This window comes from Mastigoproctus giganteus, chromosome 3 (genome assembly GCF_048544385.1).
Source record: "Mastigoproctus giganteus isolate SK-2022 chromosome 3, ASM4854438v1, whole genome shotgun sequence".
Taxonomy (NCBI): Eukaryota; Metazoa; Arthropoda; class Arachnida; order Uropygi; family Thelyphonidae; genus Mastigoproctus; species Mastigoproctus giganteus.
In genome coordinates this window covers 136778705-136805564 of record NC_143577.1, presented here as the reverse complement: position 1 = coordinate 136805564, position 26860 = coordinate 136778705, and the positions used below count along the sequence as shown (strand labels likewise).

The 26860-nt window shown below is 38.0% G+C and overlaps 1 protein-coding gene across 1 annotated transcript in view; it reads left to right on the top strand.

Moving 5' to 3' along the window:
• LOC150088284 (aminopeptidase N-like) overlaps window positions 1–26860 on the top strand; it is a 488751-nt gene that overhangs the window by 259771 nt on the left and 202120 nt on the right. The window contains exons 8-9 of the mRNA XM_090369447.1: window positions 8702–8767; window positions 16196–16261. Of these exons, the coding sequence (XP_090225573.1) occupies window positions 8702–8767; window positions 16196–16261 (132 nt within the window). The remainder of the gene's footprint in view (window positions 1–8701; window positions 8768–16195; window positions 16262–26860) is intronic.

Sequence of the window (26860 nt, the reverse complement as noted above, 5' to 3'; positions counted from 1 at the left end):
AGCATGTTCCACTGACATCTGACGCCTTCACTATCGATCCCATATTTCGGCCTTTCTCCCTACCTGCAAGCTAGGTAGGGAGAAAGGCCGAAATATGGGAAATATTCTCTATATGCAAGCTATGCGCATATAGAGAATATATATGGGAAATATTCTCTATATGCAATCTATATGCGTACGCCCACACGTCGAAATCTAACTTTTTTCAAATCACTCTCGCCCACTTTTTCGGCCTTTCATACTTCAAGCGCTCTCGCTTCGCAATTAACGAAATTTTTTTTTAGGTCCTCTCCACTGAAATGTCAGGAAACTAGGTGGCAGGGCCTGCCAGAGTAAACTAACTACTGCGTACCTGGTCTGCCTCCACGGCGCGAAGTGCGGGCAACGTCGGGCCTCACTTGAAGTCTGGCGGCTAAACGGCCAGAAGAACAATGGTATATGACATTACACACCCAAAGACCCACACACTTTTAAATCTCTGGCCTTTACAGTGTACTTGGTGCCTCCGTAGCCAGGTGGGAAGGAGCAGCAGTGCGTAGCACATGCTTCTTGATTAGACCGGGGTTTGGGCCCGTCACCACCAAATACGGAGGATGCGGAAAGGTCAGGGAATGATCACCGCATATTCTCGGAGCAACATGGCCTTAGTTGCTAATGCTCCTAAAAAAACAAACAAAAAAGAATTTACAGTGTACTGTATCACCTGACAATGTAAACTACGCGGAGATGGGGAAAACCTCTGGTGCCACTTGACCCTAAACACTCTTTACACTTTATATTTTAGGATCCAGAGATTCAACTCCAACTAACTAGAGACACGCTACGAACAACCCTTCTGACTGCTTAGCCCTCCTGATTAAAGAATAGAACCAAAGATGCAACGACACCCTTAATAAATAGACAGATGAAGGATGTTATTTGTTATTTGGTTTTTAGGAGCATTAGCAACTAAGGCCATATTGCTCCGGATATGCGGTGGTCATTCCCTGACCTTTCTGCATCCTCCGTATTTGGTGGTGACGGGCTCGAATCCCGGTCTAATCAAGAAGCGTGTGCTATGCACTGCTGCTCCTTCCCACCTGGCTACGGAGGCGCCAGATGAAGGATGGCAACTTCACAGTAAGGACCACTGGAATCAATCAAAACCTGTTGGTGCCCTGCACATGAATAACAAGGCTAAACCAAAGAGCATGCACTGACACCCAGCTGATTGGACTAATTACTCTCATACGGCAATCTCATCCCATGAATGACAAATACAAGGATTGGACACTTAGAAACTACGGTCGGGACACTGTCCCAGATACGACGATCAACTAAACTGACTAAATGCAATCACACTGCATTTATGCTTTATTGGCGATCTGAGCTGGCTCTCTTGCCTATCCCACTCTCCTCCCATAACCCCCGGCGAGGGGATAGGTGACGGTCCTCCCCTCCTTGCCACCGTCTCCTTCCCTTCTTGTGGGGCATGCCCCACTGACCTGAGGTCGCCTTTCCTATTGACTCCATATTTCTGACTTTCCCCCCTGTCTTCAGTCTCCCCCCTACTCTGCCTAAACACCAGCGAACGCCCCACACAGTGTCAAAATTTTAAAAATTTGTCAAAATTCCAACTGCATACGAAAACCCCTCTCGGCTTAACTTTTCAACGACTACTTTCTAATACTATTAAATTATTATTATTTTTATTATTTTTTAATTTTTTTTTTTAGATCCTTGCCACTGAAATCCCAGGAAATTAGGTGGCAGGACCTGCCAGAGTGAAAACTTGAAATTACTTAGTACCTGTTCTGCCTCCACGAGGCATAGTGTGGACAATGTTGGGCTCCAGCAGGGGACTAGGCTAAATGGCCAGAGGAACTACGATACACAACACTACACTTACAAAATCCATACACTTTTAAATCTCTGGCCTTTACAGTGAACTGTTACAAATACAATGAAAGCAACGCGGAGATGGGAGAACCCCCGGTGCCGTTAGACACGAACACTATACACTATATTTTAGACCAAAATATGGTTTCATTCAAAAGTCAGGAGAAGTAAACAACATTGGAAATGTTAACGTTTTCTTAACATCCTCCAATCTCTTTAGCGGCTCATGTAAAAACTACAGGGGACAAACTAAAAGAAACAAAACCAGTTTCTGGTTTTGTTTCTTTTAGTTTTGTACGTCACGCTAAAGCATACATTTCGTTTTGTTAATTCATACTATTGATTTTGGTAACTGTTTTTTTACCAAAATCTTAAATAGATCAAATCATGAAAGAAGCATCGATACACTAAGTGTGATCTTGCAGAATAGTTCTACACAATGTTGTTGTTGGGTTTTTGGCGCATCATCAACTTAAGGCATATTGCACCGTATGTAATGTCTGAAAATTGTCTGTGCTCTGTGATCGACTCGCTGTTTGCTGGACAAAAAAATCCGAGTTTCCGGAGAAAAACCTACCCTCTCCTGAGACCGACTAACTCAGCCACTTTAGTTCAGCACAACACTCTAAGTAATATAGGTAAAAAGAAAATATATAATATAGGTACTAAGATAATACAGTAAAACCCGGATAAGAAGTTTTCCAAGGGACTGGAAGTTTAAAACTTCTTACGCGGGAAAACTTTTAAGAAGGAAAAGTCATTTTTCCTTCTTAGCCGTTTTTATTTGTGTAGTTAATATTTCATAACTTTATGTCATGTAAGGGTATGAAATATTAACTACACAAATAAAAATGAAAAGATACACATACTTAAGTTAAAGATCATTTTTAAGTACTATTTCAGAATTTATAAATATTTTACCCTGCCTATGGGAAACATTTTTAAACTGAGGATTTCTAATTGTTTAACATTCTGTTCATTAAACCCATTATCAAGTTGGAAGAATGAGTTCCTTTGCAGTTTTAACTTACGTTTAAAGGTCTCAATTAAAATAAGATAGAGCAAAAATGCACTAAGCAATTCAGAACTGTTCACGACCATCGGAACTTAACGCTTCACGTGGTCTACGTATCCGATTATGGATATCGATGAAAACGTTTGCGATATGTCACTTCCATAATATCAAAATGTTTATACTAAAAAGGTTTTAGCACTGAAAGCCTCAGACTACGGAAAATTCACTAATCGAACAAGTTAGTGCCAAGCATCATTTTAGTTCGTACTAAACCACTGCAGTAGGTGAAATGGCATCGTTTCTGTTATATATTATATTGTGAATGTCTTCACAACGAGTTGCCCTGATATTGAACTACTTCAAATAAGCAATTCTTCGACAATGGATTCTCAAAAAGGCAATACAGGAATTTTTCTAGTAGGGAAAAAGAGCTGATAATCCCTTTGTGTAGGGCAATGGTCAAGCCCCTCCTTCAGTGCTGCGTACAAGTCTGGAGGCCTCATTTTAGGATGTAGAATTGCTTCAGCGAATACAGAGAAGGACAACAAGTTGGTGAGGGGAACGAAGAGATCCTCTTACCAAGAAAGGATTAAATGCTGCAAATTGGAGACCATCTGAAGACCAGGCAGCTGCGAGGTGATCTTATTTAGGTGTATAAGCCTTCAATGGGTTGAGCACGCTGAATTCTGATGAGATTCTTCCTCTTGTTCAGATTACGAACCTGAGGGGGCATAAAGTCAAATTGGGGAAAGACAGTTATAGAATCGATGTGCGGAAATTTGCCTTTAGCCAGCGGGTAGTTGATTGCTGGAACAAACTTCCATCTGGTGTTGTGGAAGTTGATAGCTTAAATAAATTCAAGGAGGAACTGGACAAACTTTTGGATGGAATGGAGAAATGGTGTTTTTTGTTTTGTTTTTTGGCTGGTGCTACAAAAGCTTGCTTTCTTGCATCACATGCCTCCTCTACTACTACTACTTCGCCAATGGATTCTCGGTGGATACGACCACCCCATTGCCGCCGAAAAGAAGTAACGTTAGTCTTCTCCATTGGCGAAGCGTTGCTTATTGGAGGTAGTGCAATATCAGGGCAACTCGTTGCGAAGGCTTCCACAATATGAGATACATGAATATCAAAGACGATGCCGTTTCACCTAATTCGGTGGTTTACTATGAACTGAAATGATTCTTGACACTAACTTGTTCTATTACCAAATGTGTATATTGTTTAATATTTTTAATATTAAAAATAAATAAATTATATATTTAAAAACGTATTAAGTGGGAAAACGTCATTATAATAATACACTGTGTATTCTTGATCACAAACCTTTTATGCGGGAAACTTCGAACCCGGGGAAAATAATACATTACAACATATAGGCCGACCGGGCTAGCCGGGTGGGTAAAGTGCCTGCCTAGCAACCCAAAGGTCGCAGGTTCGAATCCCGCCTCGGGCTTGGACCAAAGCACTGCAAAAACCTTGGGAGGTGCATTATGGCCACAGAAGCCGATGCGCCAACAACTACCAAAAAAAAAAAAAAAACCATATAGAGGTGAAATTGGGACTTAAGAAACCAAACCTAGTACAGGGGAAATCTTCTTATGCGGGAATTTCTTATCCGGGTTCTACTGTACTAACAAACATTTACTAACAACACCAACACTATCACTGCATTCTCCCCTGGCCTGCACCATAACTGAAATTTAACAGTAAGTTGAGGTGCGCAGAGAGTGCAGTGCGGAAAGTAAGTCGAACAAATGAAATGAAAGCCAGAAGAATGAATTAGAGCGTGTGAGAGAAAGAACACAAACCCGTTAAGTACACACTAATCCTATTTTTAATCTTTTATATTCTTACTTATTTAGCTTAATTACAGAATTTAAATTTACACTACACACCAGTTTTTGTAAAAGAACAAGAGAAGTTTTTCCCAATATGATACGTAGAACACTTCAGTATCATACGGAAGTGTTCTACTTACTATATTGAGGTAAACTTCTCTTATTCTTTTACAAATATTGATATCAACGTAGAACGTATTGAGCACTATAGCTCTGGTTCATACTATCAACTACACACTATTTCATCCCTTCTCTGGTGTGTACGAAAAAAAAAGAAAAAAAAAAAAAAGATGAATGAGTGAGTGAGGGGGAAAAAATATATATATATTTATATATATGCCGGGTGGTTACACAATAAGTTTCCCTATTCAGGAGACCCTAGCGTCAAAACGGTTATAATTAGCGCTGTGAAAATCGGTGGGTATGTCATTTAGAGTATGGGGAAGCGATCTGTAGAAAAAAAAAAATATATATATATATATAATTATTACAAATAATAAAAATTAAAAATAAATTAAAAATAAATAGAGAAGTTAGATTTGAAGTGCGATAATATGGATTATGGATCAGGGACACTGCAAGAGCAAAGGTACCCTACAACCATAATATATACATAAAATTATTTTTATTGTTATGTGTAGAATGTAGTAGTTATATATATATGTATAGAATTTAAATATAGAATTTAACTGGTGCTAATAATGAAAATACCGTGTATCCTGGGAGCGATATATGTGTTGAACAAAGGGTGGAAAAAAGGAAAAGAAAAAGTGTAACGATATAAAAGAGTGTGACGATATAAAAAGAAGAAACAAAAAGCAAATTTTGAAAAAACAACGACCAAGGTGGAAATAGCATTGCAGTGTTTTTCATAATTTTTGTGTCTTCTTCAGAGGTCATCCACCAAAATTATGAAAAAGAACAGCAATACTTACTTCTGTTTCTGACATGTTCTGTATGTCAAAGAGCACGTGTAAGAAGCCACGTGGTAAAAATAATTTAGAATACAAATTTTGAATAAATAAAATACAAGTTATGTAAAACTATTATGTGTTACTAATGTATTACATACAGAACATGGATGACCTTACAGAAGTAAGTAGACCGCTATGAAAGTGAAGACAAAGGAAGGGAGTGTCCGAATGACAAGAACTTACCGTTACTGGACGGGTTGACAGAAAAGACTGAGCCGGAGGCTAATCCGTGTATATATGCGTAGAAACGCTAGCGGCGCCTAGCGTTAGACGATTTTGTTGTCTGTATATTATGTAATTTACGTATGCGGTGGAGTTGCTCAAACATCCGGGATAGATAAGAAATATAAAGTATTTACGTACGTTGTGTTAAAAGTGTAACTGTGTACATTTAAGTTACAATCAAATAACAATTAACAATTAAATAAATAAATCAAGATAGGTTTAAAAAATAATTATAAGATAATTACAAGGTAAATACACTATGTCAGGCCAATCGGTGGGTACAAGTTTTCTAGACCGGAAGACACCAAAGAGGCCTAGTGTATTGTATTTACACTATATACATACTTGATGCGTATGGGAATAATTATAAGTTAATAATGCTGTTTATATTAATATTTATTAATTTCTTGTGCCTTAATATGTTAAGGGCTTTATTGATATGATGATGCAGATATGCAATAGGAAAAAGATTTTTGGTTAGTTTACTGTATAATATTCTGATGTTATCAATAGCTGTTGTTTTGTCGCTGCATATTGTTGCTATTCTGATGCATTGTGCTAGGATAACATTAGCATGTACCTGTTTGGAAATATTGGAATTCCATTGTGTAAAGTTTACTATGCTAAAGTTGAAAGCTTCACGTTTGTTGTACAAATTGATGGAGGCTATACCATTATTTAAATTAATGTCTAGATCCAAAAAATGGGCTGCTGTATCAGAATTGTTTGTTCTTTCTAGTACAAGTTCGTTAGGGTATAAATGTCCATAATCCTGGATGAAATTCGGGCAGTTGATTACTATGAGGTCGTCTATATATCTGAATAGGATTAGGTCCTGTGGAAATGAGGTTTCTGACCAGTATAGATATAGGTTGGCTATTATGCATGAGGCTGGGCTGCCCATAGGTGTTCCATTGGTTTGTTGATAATACTGTGTTACCATCATATATGAAGTTATTGGAAATACATAAGTTCAGTATGTTGTTCCAGTAATATGTGTTGCAGGAAATAAAGTCCTTATGTTTATCATAGATATCTTTTAGTACCGATTTGAAATTGATTTGATTGATACTGGTAAATAGGCTATGGAAATCAAAGGTTTGAATATTATTGACTTTATTACTTTGCAAAAATTTTAATACGGGTTGGTTGTTGCCTATGATTTTGCTGTTATGTATATTATGCATCAGTGGTTGCAGTAGTTGTTCAAGTGTCTTTCCAGATTTGTGTACATAGCTATTTTTACATGAGGTTATGAATCTGAAGCCTATTGGTTTTTTATGAAATTTAGGAATGAAGTAGATATAAGGTAAGCTGTAATTGCTTAAGTTGAGCTTTACTTTTTTTGTAATGATATTACATGTACTGGATATCGGCTTGTAAGTATTGCTTGAGTTAAGTTCATTAGTTAAAGTATGTGTATAAAAATATTTGCAAATGAATGCAAAATTATTGGCTGCTTTATCTACCGGTGTGATTACAAAGTATTGGTGTATTTCTAGCAGTTTTTGTTTTAATTTAGTCCATAATTTAGTCCAGTAATATGTGTTGCAGGAAATAAAGTCCTTATGTTTATCATAGATATCTTTTAGTACCGATTTGAGATTGATTTGATTGATACTGGTAAATAGGCTATGGAAATCAAAGGTTTGAATATTATTGACTTTATTACTTTGCAAAAATTTTAATACGGGTTGGTTGTTGCCTATGATTTTGCTGTTATGTATATTATGCATCAGTGGTTGCAGTAGTTGTTCAAGTGTCTTTCCAGATTTGTGTAGTTGTAGTATTTACCTTGATAATATACATTTGAACTGTGCAATGCATATTTATGCTTGAATAAGGCGAATGTATGGCTAATCCACATATGGTATGCTTCTATAGGTGTGTTATATTTGTAGGCTAATTGGAAGCAGTAGTTTAACAGGTCTTGATATATCAATAAGCAGATATATCAAGACCTGTTAAACTACTGCTTCCAATTAGCGTACAAATATAACATACCCTAAATGAATAACCCACCGATTTTCATAGCGCTAACTTTAACTGTTTTGACACTAGGATCTCTTGAATAGGGAAACTTATTTTATAACGACCCGGTATATATATTACACACATACATATAAATACAAACACTTCATAGGTTTTTATATTTATAATGTGAATAATAATTCTTTGATAAAATGCAAACTAAGGGGTCAAAAATGTTTTATGTATTTTGACTCGAAAAATAAAGTAATAATAAAAACATTAACAGAAACTTTTAACTTATTTATTATACAATAAAAAGATATAAGAATAAAATTTAAACACTTAAAGTTAAGTTTAAGAATGCTTCTATATTGCACGTTTTCTTGGTTTAGGTTTATTATTAGAAACTTTTATCACTACTTTAGAAATATTTACACTGAAAATGAGGAAACTCTTCGGGTGAGGCCCCAGGCCATGGCCAGTTTGGCCGTAGCGTTGAATGCGGCCCTGATACGACGCATGAGTTCACACAGTCATGCCGTTTTGAAACTTCGTTATTTACTACGTCCCATAACTGCTAATTTATCATTTTGATTTGCACTACAAAAATAAATTACTACTGCTCTAACGTACGAAGCTGTTCGGCTTTTTATCCTGCGAGCTAAGCAGCGTAGTCGAATGGGGAGGTCATAATTCAGGGAACACTGAGTGTATTTTATTTTATGATTTTTATGATTATGCATAAAAAATTATGATTTCTGCATCGTCATGATTAGATACCACTTCTTTTGCAGGGCGCAACTATAATTCGGATGATGAGATATTTTCTCGGCAATATGACTTTCCAGAGAGGACTCTCGGTAAGAAAATTAAACTACTATATCATATTTTTTGTCTTCCTGAAAATGAATTTCTGAATAGGCGTATTCTACACATGAATGTTCTCCCGATCAGGGAATACAGTCTGGATAGGTATATTCAGTGATTCGGAACCCTTTTTCCAAAATTCTGTGATTGTGTACACTTGACTTACAACTACCCCGTCAAACAAATAATACTCTACGTCTTGTATAAGACCGCTATATCCAAAGAATGACCGTCATGTGGCATCGTATAAATTTTGACCAATCAATCTTTAACAGAGGCCATCAACGCACTGCTAATAAAGCAAGAGTAGGATTCCGTGACACATTCTGAAAGCATGTAGCCCCTTCATTGTAGATGTATACTTCAGCTATTTCGCGATATACTAAGTCAAATAACTCCCTACCCATCTAAAAAAAAAAAAAAAACTACTGAATCAAAACCTAAAATAAGAAATCCTAAACTGTTACCTGTTCAAAATGAATTTTGAATTGATTAATAACTACTTTATAATTGCTACACACTTTAGTGTAGGCAGGAAATGAACCTGAAGATTTCGATGCTAGCCAAGTACGATATGCAAAATTCTTATCTCGAACAGCCTTAGGACATTTGTTGGAAAAACCAAAGTTCAGATAAAGGACGAGATTTTAATGTGGAATATGAATAAAGGGTGGTTTAACCCATCAGATGATTTTAAATAGTAATCCAACTAGGGAAAACAAGAATAGGAATCCTGCAGACCATTCCAATTTCGTATTCTTGTAATGCCAAACAACGCGAGGCTGAGAATAACTGCTATAGAAAGGCTCCATTTGATAAGAAACCATCAACAAATTGTGATCTGAGATGCCTAGTGCAGCACTGACCTTGGCCGTATACTTAGAAGGGTTCTTTGTAAGAAAAAGATCGAGCATTGTGGTGTGTGTGTGTGTGTGTGTGTGTGTGTGTGTGTGTGTGTGTGTGTGTGTGTGTGGTTAGGATTCTCTGATATTCTGCTAGATTTATGAACAATCTGTGCAAGATGATTAGTATTTGCAAAAGCTTCCTCATCTCAACCGACTGAGTCTGTGTGACTATAAAACTGAAATCAGCTGGAGCTGGGGACATTAAAATCACCATGAAAAATTACCTCACTGTTGGAAAGTTAGACTAGAGAAGGTCTCGTTTGAAAAATAGGAATCCAAAGAGCAGCCAGTGACTAGTGGAGTTGGGAGAACGATAGAGGCAACAGATGAATTTTACAGAATGAATAGAGAGATTTTAAGGCACAGAAGATCGAAAAGAGAGGAGCTTCCAAATTGGTAAGTCTTTACAGAGATTATCAGAACGGGCATTTGTATAAGTACCATCTTTGAAGCGAAAGGAATTGTATAGCGAATAATTAGGATTAACTGAGATGGGTAGTGGTAGAAGCAACCAATAATTCAGATTCTCTCAGAAAAAGAAGTGGGATTTGACACACAGTGAGTGGAAATGGGCATCATTGAGTTTGGAACTGAAACCGCATATATTTGTAAAATAAATGAGGATTAGATTTTTTGGCAGATTTATTCTATTAGTTTGACTAGCCATGATGAATTCAGTAGATAAGGTAAAAGTAGAGGGTGACATATTGTAATGAAATTTTTGAATATGGCTTACACACAGCAAGAATATACTAGCTCTTTGCCATAATGTGGCGTCAACAATATACCCCCACCGCATACACGCTATCCAGACGCCTTCAGGTCACTAGCTAGTAGATTACAGGCAGAGAGATTATACACTAGCTGATCCGTATACTTCTTAGAGAATTACCAGTAGGATCGATGAAGCTATAGGACTATGAAGCCCGCCTGCGCAAACAGTTTTAGAGCTGCATCCTTGAAGTATAAGAAAGATTGCATCTCGAACGAAATCCATCATACTGCACGGTGTAGGAGATAAGAGTCTGTGTGATAACCCATTCTGCTCTGTATGAAGATCGGCAAGGGTGGTTTCACCTGCGAGGCCACTGTCAAGATTAAGGCCGGAAGTTAGATGCACTTGACCCCTTCCACTCACAGAATCTGCTCAATAATACAGGAAATGGCTGGGTGAAAAGGGATAAACATCATAGATGACTGCGGGGAACGTGAAACAAGCGGGTGGGAGGAGGAAAGGGAACTAAACTTGTCCAGTATTGTCTCGAGAAAGGCACACTTGAAGATATCATGTTTCACCAGCTCAATCTCTTACTATCCACTTTGCTTATTGGAGGCTTGAAGTGGTGAAACCCATGTTTAGTCTCTAGAGCAAAGTTTCCGGAATAACCCCCCCCCCCATACTTCTCCTTCAACCCATGCACGGTACTAAGTACTATAGGTTTTGATACCTTTCGTGTTTGAGGTTTTCATAAAAAAAAAAAAAAAAATCTAGAAGTCGCCCTACTGCAGTGGGACCAAGTACGATGTAACAAGACGCGAGCCGTACGGCCTTGTGTGCATATATCATGAACACTGGCAAAGTGTGTGAACCGATACCTCGGCTTCCTATACACAGGGGTTTCCATGTGGAGGCCCATACGCTTGACTTTTACGTCTAAGAACGGAAGGGAAGATTTTGTCTCCTTCAAGGTAAACTGAATGTTAGATTCACACATTAACATATGCTAATACTGAAATGTGTTAAGGGCTTTAGCCTCAGGCTGCGAGAGATTTAGACAACGTACAAGTTAGTGCAAACGCATCATATTAGTATGCGGCTAAACTCTGATTAGCAAAAATATGCAAAAGCGGCATCGTTGAAGTTATATCTCATGTTGTGAATACCTTCACAACGAGTTGCCATGATATTGCACTACTTCGAATAAGTAACGCTGAGAACAAGTAACAACAGTCTTCTCCTTTGGTGAAGCGTTACTTATTCGAAGTAGTGCAATATAATAATTAATATTAATAGTTAATAAATAATAATAAATTAATATAAATAGTTAATATTCATTTTATATGTAAAATATGTAATTATACGTTTTATATAATGGAACCCATGTTTAGTCTCTAGAGCCAAGTTCCGGTCAACCCTTCCCTATCTCTTCCATCATGCAGTATGATTGATGACTTTTGAGGTTATGATGAACGTCGTGGCGAGATTCAATATTCCTTACATTTCGAGGCTACAGCTCTAAAACGGTGTTCACAGGCCGGCCGCTAGTTAGTACACCAGACCGAACCTATTGGTTTTCCGGAAGCCTCTAGGAGGCTTCCGGATCAGCTAGTGTATAATCTTGCTACCTCTACTCTGCCAGATAGTGACTGGAGGGAGTCCGAGTAGTGTGTATGCGGGGAGCATTGTCGAGGCCACGTTATGTCAAGGATCTGGGTATATTCTTACCACATGTACGCCATATCCAAAAATTTCATTACTTCATACAGCATGTCCCATCCACTTTTTCTTACTATTGAATACACCATGAATTGTCAAACTAATAGAGCAAACTTATCTGCGAAAAGATCTAAACCTCCCAAGGACTTCCTAATTCATTTCACAAATATACGTGGTGTCAATTCTAATCTCAACGATGTCCATTTCCACTTGCAGTCAACCAAACCCCATGTACTTTTTCTGACAGAATCTCAGTTATCGGTTGTTTCAACTACTGCTCATCTCAGATGCCCAAATTATTCGCTGTATGATTCCTTTTGCCTCAAAGGTGGTACTTGTGCATATGTCCGTTCTGATATTCCCTGTCAGAGACTTGGCAATTTGGAATCTCCTCTCTTTGATCTTCTCTGGCTTAAAATCTCTCTACCTCATTGTGTCAAATTCATCTGTTGTCTCTACCGTTCTCCCAACTCCACTAATCACTTGGAGCTCTTTGACTTCCTTTCTTTGCAACTTGACTTTCTCCAGTCCAACTTTACTAACAGTGAGGTAATTTTCCTATGTGATTTTAATAAACTCCAGCTGGCTCCCGTTTTCTAGTCACACCGACCCAGCATGTCGAGATACTGAGGCTTTTGCAATTACTAATGACCTAGCACAGATTGTTCATTTACCTACAAGAATACCGGACAATCCTAATTATACAGCCAATACGCTTGATCTTTTTCTCACAAACAACCGTTCTAAGTACCGGGCCAAGTGAGAGGTCCTTTAGGCACTTCAGATCACAACTTGGTGATTGTCTCTTCTCCAATGGAACCTTTATCTCATGGCTATTCCCAACCTCGTGTTGTTTGGCATTACAAGAATGCAAAATGGGATGACCTGCGAGACTTCTTTTCTTCTTTTCCTTGGTCGGATTACTGTCTCAAAACTTCTGATGTCAACGTTTGCTCAGTTCGTGTCAGTGAAATTATTCTTGCAGGAATGGAATCCTTTATCCCACACTCCACTTTAAAATCTCGTCCTTTATCTAAACCTTGGTTTTCCAATAAATGTGCTAAGGCTGTCCAAGAGAAGAATGTTGCATATCGTAATTGGCTTGTTTCTAACTCTTCAGTTTCATTTTCTGCATACACCAAAGCTCGCAACAATTGTAAAGCAGTTATTAATCAGTCCAAACTAGAGTTTGAACAGGCTAAGAGTAGAAAACTTGCTTCTTGCCCTAATAGTAGCCGAACATTCTGGTCTCTTGCCAAAGCTATTGGCCGCAACTTTTGCCCATCTCTGCTCCCACCTCTGTCCAAACCAGATGGTTATGTTGTCACTTCAGCCAAGGATAAAGCTGACCTGCTAGCATCCCATTTTTCTTCCAGCTCATGTATTAATGATCTTGGTAAAATACCTCCCACTATTTCCAACACGCTCCATTCAATGCCTCCTGTGGTCTTCCGTCAAAAGGATATCAGAAGGATTTTGATGAATCTTGATGCTAGGAAAGCTCCAGGTCCCGATGGTATTTCTCCACTTGTTCTCAAAACCTGTGCTCCTGAACTTACTCCTATTCTTTGCCGCATTTTCTCACTTTCTTATTCCAAAGGTGTTTTTCCTTCTTCTTGGAAATTTGCTCATATATAGCCAGTTCCTAAAAAGGGTGACAAATCCCTCCCATCCAATTATCGTCCCATTGCAATTACTTCTACTCTTTCTAAAGTAATGGAGAAATCAATTAACCGCCAACTCTTAAACTACCTAGAAACCTTCCGTCTGATCAGCGATCGCCAGTATGGATTCCGTCAGTGTCGATCCACTGGTGATATTCTGGCTTATGTTACCCATTTATGGACTAATTCAATGGAAAGGTTCGGTGAAACACAAGTAGTTGCTTTTGACATCTCAAAGGCTTTTGATCGTGTTTGGCATAAAGGTCTTCTAAACAAGCTTCCATCTTATGGTTTGCCAACTGTTTTTAGTAATTGGTTATCCAGTTTTCTCTCTGATCGCTCACTGAGGGTGATGGTAGATGGCTCTCTGTCTTCTAACTTCTCCACTAATGCCGGTGTCCCCCAGGGTTCAGTGCTTTCCCCTACTCTATTCCTTTTGTATATCAATGACCTTCCATTGACTGGAAATCCTATCCATAGTTTTGCCGATGATAGCACATTGCATTCAACTTTCCATTTTGAGAAACCTTGTCCTGATCAATCAGCTTCAACTTCTCGAAATTCTGCTACCAATTCCTTGAATGCCGATCTTCAGGTAATTCTCCAGTGGGGCAAAGACAACTTAGTTGATTTCAACCCTTCTAAAACTCAGTCTTGTCTTATATCTCGCAAAAAGGATTCTTCTGCTCCTATGCTTATGTTTAGTGACACTCCGATTTCTAGGCAAAATGATATATCTATTTTGGGGATTACGCTGACTTCTAATCTCTCTTGGCACAAGCACATTACAAATATTGCTTCCTCTGCATCTAAAAAACTTGGTTTTCTCTTTCGCTCTCGGCGTCACTTTTCTTCCAAACAGCTGCTCACTCTGTATAAATCGCAAATCCGCCCTGCCATGGAATATTGTTCCCACATCTGGGGTGGTGCCCCCAAAACCTCTCTCAGGCTTCTGGATTCCATTCAGAAGAGGGCAGTTAGGTTAATTAATGATTCATCTCTAACAGAGTCTCTCCACTCGCTTTCTCATAGACGCACTGTTTCTGCTGCATGCCTCTTCTACAGATACTTCCATGGACACTGTTCTTCTGATTGGCTTCTATAATTCCCGCTCTCTCTTTCAAAACAGTCCGAACACGTGCCGCTACCAGCCAACATCCATTTACTGTCCAACTTCAAGCCCACAGAACCAACTTTTCATCTTCCTCATTTATTCATTCAACTGCCGTTTTCTGGAACAACCTTCCTTCATACGTATTTCCTGAAAATTACAATCTACAGAAGTTCAAGTCCAATGTCAACAAATATCTTCTTTCGTCTTCTCAACCTCCAACCCAAGCACGGTACTAAGTACTATAGATTCTAATACCTCTCGTGTTTGGGGTTCACATAAAAAAAAAATATATATATCCTAATATATGTTTTAAGTAATTTTTCTTGTATTAGTTATTTAATGTTAAACCCCTAGCATTGTCGCTGTTGTGGGTATTATTGCCTCAGGCAATCATGTAACCAATCACTGCCTGCAATAAAGATATTTAAAAAATATCATGGCAACTCGTTGTGAAGGTATTCACAACATGAGATATAACTTCAAAGATGCCGCTTTTGTATATTTTACTAGATCTGCCACTATGTAACCAATAGCAGTGCCTTTATTTTAAAAACTTTCAATCTTCATATACTGCAGTGGAATGGTCGAATACTGCAATGGAAAGTGTTCATTCTTGAGTACTGTAGCGGAAGTGCGGTGCACCATGAGCTTCGAATACTGCAATTGAAAGGCTGATCAAGGTTAAAAGGCTGACCGTGGTTAACCTCTGGTTAAAGTCCATGGTCAGCCGTTTCGGTATTTTCCGTCTATCTGTTCACATAAGGTGGGAGAGCCTATGTTCACCAAGACCATCGATTGAGGCGTGGACATCCACAATTGGCCATGTGACGGCTGCTGTTGTCCACAGTCCGTTCACTATTGGAACGCCTGACTACAGGACTACAGGTTCGCCAAGTGCTGTCACTTTGCAAACAGCCCCAAGATTTGCTATTTCAGCAACTGCCGCCCTTCAACCGGTACCCGAGAATCGTTCGTTTTTCAAAGTAAAGTATAATCAGAAGGGTTGAGTTCGCGATGCAGGCTAAAGATGGCCTTACTGTTGATTAACTACTCGAATTAAAAATCATTTATGGAACTGTCTGTGTTTATACGTGTCTACTTACTTTTGGTCATGTATTGTATAATTCATGAAACTTCAATATAATCTTATAATATTAATTCGTGTCAATTCTTAAAATTAAAATAATTTACATTTTAGAAAACGTCTGCAACTGCAAGCAAAGTGATTAATTTGTTGTGTTTATGTTATGTCTCTTACTATTTCTATTCTAAAAAGAAACAAATAATATTTTCCATTTCAGACGTATCTGAAAGCCAAAGCATATAACAATGCCAAGCAAGATGACCTCTGGGAATATTTAACTAAGGTAAAGATAATGATTAGACTGATTACATTATTTTCTTTCCACAGTGCTAAATGTGATGATGAGCGGTATGAATAGCAATGGAGTAAATGGAATTACCATATTTTCCGTACCACTAGTCCACTTTTTTTCATGGAGAATGTTGCCTAAAATTCTCTTGGTCCGAAGGTATAGGCAGTGACGTTTCCATCTTTGGCTGTGGCTAGAAACAGGATGACTATAAAGTCCAGCTGTCTTTCAAAAAAAAAAAAAAAAAAAAACCCGCTCTTTTCATTATGACCATTACAGATCAAATGTAAGCGAGACAATAAAAAGACGATTGCTGAATAAAATACAGATACAGTTGTAATTCCATGAGGGTTTAGCCAAGTGCAGCAATTTAGACATCTAAAAATTAATAAACATTTAAAAAATTCATACTTGAGGTCTAGACCTATATGATGCAAACACGAATTCACGATAGGACACCAACTTGAATGAAGCGACGAACCATTTTATAGGTGTACAAATGGATGAAAAACATAGTGAGAGTTTATTAACACGAGATACCGTGTCTTTTAAGAAATGTGGAATCAGCTATACTTTAAATGGTCTTGAAGATGACGCACTCTTTGAAGAAAAGTCAAAATTCAGACTCTAACACCAGCAATGAAGAGTGTGAAAGTGGGCATCACGTGTTACTGGCCTTGTGCATTGTACACATTAATGAACTTCATTAATGCGCCTCATTTACACATTACTTTACACATGTACGCCATCATTTACACATGTACACATTAATGAGCCTCATTTACACCGACATTTTGTTTTGTAATATAGAAACCAACAGAAATAAATTGATACTTGTAAATTTATTGGCAAGTATCAATTTATTTCGGTTAGTTTTATTCAAATTATGCAAATATATATGACGAATTATTTTTTCCCAAAATTTGCCTTCGATAGGATGAATGCATCTTTTGGTCCGGTGCATCTTATTATCCGGAAAATACGGTAGTTTCAATGAACAATCATTTACTAATATTTAGTTAGTATCGATTAAAATACTAACAAAATATTCGTTAATGATTATTTGGGTAATCTTACATTGTTTAGTTAATTGTTTAGCAAATTTTAGTTAATGATTACTAATCATTAATAGTTAATTAATCGTTAATTAACTAATCATTATTAATTAATGATTAATGATGAAATGTATGTTTATAATATCAATATTTTCATTCAGGATATTAAGGCTATTTAATATAAATATTAAATCATTAATATTCTATAGATTCTCTCTCTTTCTCTCTCTCATAATATTTCTGACATGTATTTAAATATGGTATGTTTAACAAATATGCCCATTCCTTCCTGAATGGTATACGCAAATATTTCACATCATTAGCCTACTAAATCCCTAAAAATTTTCTAAAAAAATCAAGTGGGGGGGGCTTAGGAAGCGTAAGGAGTACGAACAGGTAAAATGGTCAAATGATGAATAGACAGAAAGAAAATAAAAAAGATCACGTGATTGTCGTGTTCACTCTAAGCTGTAAAGTTCTAATAACATGCTTTGGAAAAAAGTACTGGGCATTCCTGATTTCTTAGTCCACTAAACCTTCCCGGAAAAATAAATGACACAGACAGAATATTTAATAATATTTAATCGTAAATATTCGGATAAAGTATATTATCTGCTAATATACTTTTTTCTCAGTTTTGCTCACTCCTTGCTGGATATGTTTGCATAACGTTCTTTTGTTCTCCAGCATCTTGGATTTTCCTCTGTCTGATTTGATTAGCGGCACAACTTTTCATCGTGAAGCATTGCCATTGGATCCCCAAGAAGCAGCTGTTTGAGGTTACTGCGCCGAAACCGGCCATTTCTTCAAGGACTGTCCAACTAAATGCGCCAACTGCAAGGTATTAACAGACTAGCTGATCATTAACATATTATCAGACTAGCTGAGATACCCAGCTGCCCGGTGTATAAACCGATTGGACCGGTGTATAAATGCACAGCGTTTATATACCGGGCAGCTGGGTGTGAAGGATAAGTTGCCCAGACTGCCCATCGTATAAATGCTGTACACTGGGCAATTTGGGCAACTCATTTCATTTCATCTCACAACACTACAAAAAACCCATCCGCACTTTAAAACTCTGACATATATAACTTTTTTGATCACTTAGCCACATCTAGCTACCTGATAAAGCAGGCTTCACTAGAAGCCTTTTCACCCCTGCCCTGCGGGGCGGATCACTACTGTCTAACATTTTCAACGGTAACGGAAATAAAACTAGTAAAACATACAACTTTAAACATACAATAAAAGTTGTATAATTCGCATTGTAAATGCAAATTTACAGTGTAACCTCATAAACTTAATAAATTTCTGTATAAAATCGAAAACATATGATATATATACAGGGTGATTCACTACCAGTGCGACAAACTTGCAAGAGGTGTAGGGAGCACAAAGACGAATCGGAATCACATAGCACTGCAGGGCCCGAAATGCTTTCGTCATGCGGTAGAGGACGTTGAACGGGAGGTCGCGTGAACAATGATCCCGCTGGAAGTCAGCATTTGCGAACCGTTTCTGTTGAAGAAACCAAGTAGCAAAAGTCCTCCGGAGTGGATAATCCGCAGGCTCCAATGACTGGACACGTTGCAGATGGTATGAACTCATTGGGTTTGTCGACAGTATCCTCCATACAGTGGATTGGGAAAAAATACCAATCGTTGGCCTATCGCTCGAGTACTCGTACTCGGATTGCCTTCTGCAAGACGTAGGACATTCTCCTCATTGTCTGGCGTCCTCGTCGTTCGCTCTCGATTCATGGTACCTCTCGTGAAACAACCAGTCTCACGTAACCTTCTGTGCACACGTGCGAAAATCGTATGATGAGGAGCACGCTTGTGCGGGAAACGTTCCTGGTACAAGCGCAGAGCGGCGCGCCCGTTACAGTTCGCAGCTCCATACGCGAGGTGCATGTTGGCCAGTTCAACGTTTGAATATTCGTCCATCCTACTGCCTCGGGAACCGGTTCGCAAATGCTGACTTCCAGCGGGATCGCTGTTCACGCGACCTCCCGTTCAACGTCCTCTACCGCATGACGAAGGCATTTCCGACCCTGAAATGCTATGTGATTCCGATTCGTCTTTGTGCCCCCTACACCTCCTGTAAATTTGTCGCACCGGTAGTGAATCACCCTGTATAGTAGTAATATAAAACAGTTAAGAAGCAAATTAAGCAGAAAAGGAAAAATTTATTCTACAAACCACACGATATAAATAATGTGTGGTTTGAAGAATAAATAAAGTGTCTGAAAATGTAAATTAAAAGTACAGAAGGTGCCAGAACTAAGAGAAGTTTAAGGGATAGTAGAAAATGGAAGTGAAGTAGTGGTTAAACAGGTGAGAGAATTTGAAAAACCGAGTGTAAAAATGAACTGGGACTGAGGAAAAAAAAAGGAATATATAAGTAAATAAATAAATAACACTATATTCAAATATGGGAGATCAATTTTAGCAAGCAATTTTAGCAATCAGGGGATGGCAAAGATGCAAAATATGAATATAGTAGATGAAAATATGATACATAGCCAGGATATTCATCAGGGGACTAGTCCTGGCCATGTATCAGGCACTAAGTTTCCAAACTTGTCTGTAATATTAGAAAAAAGTGGGGGGGGCGCAAATATGCAACCTTTTATCGTAATACTACTAGACAAGGTAGTCCCTACGTAGTGTAAAAAATGTAAATTAAAATAAATACAAATTAAACAAAAGTGTAATGTGGAATATAGTGCAAATGCATGTGAAGTGCGGAAGGGGTGAAAGGTAATGAAAAAGTATAGACAAGCAAATGGTATAGGGAATGGCAAATTCTAGAGGAGGGGAGAGGAGAAAAGATGTTCAAATGAAGGCGAAAATAGCGATAGGATTGAGGACAGACGGAGCGTTCGTATCTCCCTCATATTGCACTAATAGTTTTACGAACGGGAATAAAATAGAAAAAGACAGTATAAAGAAAAAAAGTGTAGAAAAAGTCATTAAAAATACTGAACTTACTGGGTAAGGCCCAACCTTAAAGAAAGGGTTCTGGTATGAGCAAGCGTTAGTGAAAATGGGTGTTAATACCATAGGCTTGTAGAGAAGAAGGGAAATCGAAACCAAACTAAAAGTTAGGTTTTCTAATACTACAGACAAGTTTGGAAACGCAGTGCCTGATACATGGTCAGGAGTAGCCCCCCTGATGAATTTCCTGGCTGTGTATCATATTTTCATCTACTATATTCAGATTTTGCATATTTGCCACCCCCTGATTCGACGCCTTGCTAAAATTGCCCTCCCATATCTGAATATTGTGTTATTTATTTATTTACTTATATATTCCTTTTTTTTTTCCTCAGTCCCAGTTCATTTTCGCACTAGGTTTTTCAAATTCTTTCACCTGTTTAACCACTACTTCACTTCCACTTTCTACCGTCCCTTAAACGTCTCTTAGTTCTGGCACCTTGTGTACTTTTCATTTACATTTTCACAGACACTTTATTTATTCTATAAACCACACATTATATATATATATATATATATATATATATATATACTGTAAAATATAGAGCTATATTTTACAAGCATACCAAATTTTATGGTATGTAAAATTTCCCTGAAGTCGTCATACTTCGTAACTTTATGTAATGTTCCTTAGCGTGCTCTGTGCCTTCTAGAAGACCACATATTGGATTACTTTCAACTCCCAGTTTTATCAGGCGACTTTTAAACTTATGTTCTGTGGCCAGCACATTGCCAACGAGTCATTTTAATAACAAACATCGCCAGTTACGATTTAACTTCATGGTATAAATCCAGAATGTCTGCGAGGGTAGCGCAGTGGTATTGTCAACGTCCTCCCCACATTCGCTGGAAAAGGCCCTGGTTGGAATCCCGTCGATGACGCCGAGGACCTTTAGTGGGCTTTTTTCACTATTTGACTGAAGAAAGTCGGCCTTACAAGAAGATATCAAGTATTTTTTCCCAGAAAGTGGGGTTTTTCGTCCAGCAAAACAGGCAAATCGACCAAAGAACACACGCAATTTACAGACACAATACGTATATGTGGACATGTGTCTTACGCAAGGCGGCCCCTAAACGTTAGTTTATCTCCGCCATGGTTTTTTGTGATGATATACAAGACTCTATACAATGGCCAGAAATGAGTGTAGTGTTATGTTTGCGTGGTGTGTGTGTGTGTGTGTTGTTGTTGTTGTGTTGTTTAGCTGTTTCTGGCCGCTTTGCTACCAGGAAGCAACGATCACCAGGAAGGCTGCTTCCCAGTACCCGTCCACGCCACGAGGAAGCGGGCCCAACTATACACGTACTAAACTAAATGTAATATTTCAAACTCCTATAGGAATAAGCGCAAGTCTTATGGGTGCAGCAGTCTCCTATAATCAGGTATGGTGGTGAATACCACAAAGAATCCCGCATCCACTGCAGAAAGTGTAATAGCAATGGATACCAGCAGTTCCCATACCCAGGAAGCCAATATCTGGGCACAAGCAGTTTAAAATCCCGTCTCTAATAAACAGGAGACCAGCGAAACCTGCCCCCTAAGGGGCTAGCAAAAAAAATAAATAAATAAACGATAATAAATTAATTAGATAAAACGTTAAAATAATAATTATAATTTTAAAAAAAAGTAACTTTGTTGAGGTGAGAAGTCAGCTCAGCAATCCACATCGTCTGTTGAAAACCTGTGTGGCAAATTCCTGTAGAGCTGAGAAGGCATTTTTATTTTCAATAAGATATCTTCCATTTCCAGGAGAGAAATTATGCACTGTACTAGATAATGTTTGTCTTATATCTTGGTAAACTGGGCAGAAGAATAATACATGACTCCAGTCTCCAATATTATTAGGTGACTCTAATGTAATTTTTTTTTTTTTTTTTTGTATAAATCCAGGCAGGAAAGCATATGTTATACGCCCCTATGCAGAACAGCCCCAACGTTACTGCCACATACTATCTATTTCTCTCTGGAATAATCTTTTCTATCATTTTTAAACATCATTATGAATATAAAGATTATTACTGATGATAAAATCCTCCAACAGAGAACCACATTCATCAAAATGCAAGCTGTACCAAAATTGACACTTGGCGTTAACATCAAAAGTTATGACAACTACTTTTTCCCGTGCCTGAGTTCCTCGGGGTTGCGAGAAGCTTTGGATCGCTGAGAATAATAGCGGTTGGAGCTAAATAACCGATTTAATCTGGTGGTGGAGGCTTCCATGGTATAAAAACAAATCTTCTAAGACTGAGCTCACAACTGTATCGGGACCATTCTTCAAATTTTCTCACACTTCAACGATCACTTTTCTCTTTGGGAAGCTCATCGGTTGCCGCGTGTTAAAATGTTCGGCTTCATGTGGGTTAGTTCAGTATCTGCATCCCGTTTGTCTACCTCTAACAATTCGGTAATCAGTTCAACATCTATTGGTTTCTTGCGGGATGAGGCGATGGCTTTGCTTTGACTATTTAGAGCAGTGGTTCTCAATTTTATTTTCTCATGACGCAGTATTCTTTTCCGTGAGGTTTCGCTGCATGTTGAACATTTAAGCTGACAAACCTACGAGAAATTCGGAGACTCGCTCATGTGCAGTTTCCCTTCAATAAGAACAGACGTTTACATTGAGTATGTATTCTTTGTAGTTCTTTGCGACGGCATATGGGTTTTGTTTTGTGCTTACGTTTTTTTACGTGTTTTTGTTTATTTTACCTTTAGAAATAAAACTTTGAGATTAATTTAATATGGATAGATTTTTTGATCAAACGGAAAAAGGTGAATTATGAGTCAGTGGCAGAAAGCAACAATAACAAAAGTGAGAATAAATCGATTGCAAATGTAAGTTTCATACAATCTGTACAGGGCGTAGTGTCCCTTGGTACAGTCTATAACTACCGAGATAGTTAGTTAAACTTTGGATTTACGTACGGTTGACCTAAAAACCGTCCCATTTCCGAAAGTGTGGTCTGTGGGGAAAAAAAAAAAAACCTTAGCAAAGAGTGCATGGTTTCCAGTAAACTGATAATACATTAAACATGGTATTTAACATGGTATTAAATATAACATTAAATTAAATATGATGTTAAATTAACATCATGTGAAATATGGTATTTATTGCATACATTTATTTAACATAGCCATTTATCCATTGAAGATTGTAACTATTTTAGCGAAATGCAATAATGTAATATCCAAAATTTCGCGGCACATCTAGCGAATCTCAAGGAACCATTGGGAACTACTGGTTTAGAGGGTATATTAATGCGAAACTTGACAGCAGAGGAAACGTTAAGGTAGAAGCTTCAGTAATTAATTGCTACCTCAAAATTTTCTTAGTGTCGGGAAGAATGTGTGGTTTCCGAGGATTTTAAACTTAGAACCTATAGGCCAGATTTGGAGACTTAACAGGATATCCAGATGTTTGAGGTTACAAATAACCTGAAATGAGCTGTAGACAAGAAAACTCGCTTTATTCGCGAAGAAAGCAATTTCGTACTGAATAATTTTTAGGAAGAGGGTGCATCTTTGAGGCTTTGAGACTTGCCTTCTTCGCGAATAAAGCGAGTTGTCTTGTTTCAGTGGGAAATTTTTATCAGAATTTGGGCTCTGTGATGAGTGATTTGAACCACAAATGGTAGTACTTATGTCAGTTCTTGTCGCTGGCTGAAATGTGGGACAGTCCTTGGAGCAGCGATGGCCAACCTTTTTCTTTCGGGCCATTTAAAAAAAATATATTCTATATCCGTTGGCCGCATGATGAGAGAACTGGATATTTCTTACATAATGAAAAATAGAAATTTTATTTGAAACTTTAAAATTGTATTTATGTTAGTAAAGTATACAAAGATTTTTTTTATGAATTAATAAAAATTTATAGTACAATTCATTAATGAGATTTTCGAGTTTGCGTAGAGCAGGCTAAACGTTTTAATTTTGCTTCAATATTAGTTGTTGCTAATTGTATGGTTGTCATTTGTAAGCCGGTTATGATGAACTGACTTGTTCATTTTCATTAGAGAGAAAGCCTGTGCCTCCAAATAAGCTTGAACAAACAGCGGCATTATAATATAGATTGGGATATTTGTCCTGAGGAGTCATTTGTAAAAATTTTATAAATTGTCCTCTGTGAATTTTAATTTTAGTTCATCATTAGAATAGAGGTCATTTAGTTCAAGTTGTAAATTTGATTCAGCTTTTTCATATGCAGTTTAAAAAGATTGGTGAAGATTTAGAACAATATCTTATCTCACTCAAAGTCCTCATATCTTTTTTTCAAATGACTGCTGTAGTGTTTCAATGTGATATGGCGTCTGATGTACTCATTACTATTTTTCTTATATTGTTTAAATATTTTCTGACAATTTGAAAAGTGGCAAGTGTTGTTATTTGAATGTTGGGACCGGAATAGCGATAATTTCATTCAAAAAGCAAATACGTCATTGGTAAGTTTGGGTATTAGTGGATCTTAGCCTTGAAATCTCTTATTTAGTTCATTCAAATAACCAGACATGTTCGCCAAGAACGCCAACTTTGAAGATGAAAATTGGGTTGCAAACCCAATTATCATCTTCAGAGTGATCCACCCTTCGTCCTTTATCAATAAGAAACACTTTTATTTCTTCGATTAGCGATAGAACTCATTGTAAAACGTTATCTCTGCTAAGTCAGCATACTTTAGCACACAATGTCGCTATATTCACTTTCGATTTCATCAAGAAACCCCTAGAATTTACAGCATTCACAACATTGTCTATAACTTCTTTGAATCCTTGTCTTACCCAATAGATTTTGCTGATGAATACAGTGGTAGTTTATTAATTTTGTCTGAAGGCCTAGCTCTTTCATATGATCAGGGAGAAGAGACACACCATACCAGTTTCAGAGCCAACCATTTAAAGTGCACCGTTGGTATTTATTCCCACAAGTTTAGGTAAATCCAAATTATACTTCTTAAAACAAAAAAGAAATCCCTCAACCAAATATGACCCTTTCGCTTGGCCTTTTAATGGATGCAATTCTAAAGTTCTTCATATGTCTTAAAACCAGACATCACTACAAAAATAGACAATTGTGCTGTTGAAGTGATATCTACTGACTCATCAACAGCAAGCGAAATGATAGGGCAGTGTACCACAATTTCGGAAAACTTACTTTTGATATCATAAAAAAACATGCCTTGTGCTTCGGGTTGCATATCATTCAAGTTTCTTGAGACGACCGACTAACTGGTTAAAAGAAATTTATTAAAAAACTTTATTAATAAATTAATAAAGTTTTTTAAAAAATTATTAAAAAACAGGCCAATTTACCAATTATAGGTCTGCTCACGCTCCTGGTAGTCTGCGTAGCACTGCTCGCACTTTATTTTCCCGCTCTTGGACGCACTCTAGTTCAACTGGTGACAGGCAATTGGAGATTTCTAAAATTAGGGCAGAGCTTTCAAATTGCGGTTATCCACCTCATGTTCTAAATAATGTTCTAAATAGATGTTAGCTTCAAGCTCACGAATTTGTTACGCAATCTAACCCTCCTCGCGTCAATGAATTTATCTCTACCGCCTACATCCCCTATTATCCGGGCGTATCGGAACGTCTTGTTAGGATTTTGCGATGTGTGCAACGTCCGGGGAGGAAATTACAGTCTGTTATTTCTAAGGTGAAAACACCTATTCCTCCTTTCCTACGGAGTGGTTCCGTATACCGCATAACGTGTCCGGATTGTGGGGGGTGTTATGTAAGGTGTAAGGTGTATTTAGTGTCAGACGGCACCAGGCGTTTCCCCCATCTCCACGTAGTTTTCATTGTGGGTGAACCAGTTGACTGGAAAAGCCAGAAATTTAAAAGTGTGTGGGAATTGTATTTGTGTGGTGTCATGTACAGTTGTTCATCTGGTCATTTAGACGCTGGACCCCTGGGGGTGTTATATAAAGTGTGTTTAGAGTCAAATGGAACCAAGAGTTTCCCCCATGCCGCGTAGTATACGTTGTGGGTGTGAAACAGAACACTGTCAATGCCAGAGGTTTAAAAGTGTGTGGATTTTGTATATGTGTAGTGTCGCGTACGTTGTTCATCTGGTCATTTAGCCGTTGGACCCCCCCTATTGGGGCCCACCGTTGCCCACACTTGGCCCCGTGTAGGCAGACCAGGTACACTAATATTTTAAATGGTACTTTGGCAGGCCGTGCCACCTGAGATTTCAGTGGCTAGGGCCTATGTGAAAGAAAAAAGAAAGAGAAAAAGAAAGAAAAAGGAGAATTACGCTAGAATTTTGCTAGGCCGAAAGGACCGTGAGCGATTTGAATTTGGATATTTCTAATTTCCACTGTGTGGGACGTACGCTTGTGTGATGGTAGAATGGGGGAAAGAGAATGAACGATGGTGGGAAAAGTCAGAAATATGAGAGGGAAAAGGAGTGAAAGTGAGCCAGGCAAGGGCACCCGGCTCAGATCGCCAAGAGGCGTATAGCGAGCTACAGAAGTCATCATGGAATGGTGTCCCGTCCAGAATCATGGATAGTCTTTTGTGGGATGATGTCTTGTCCA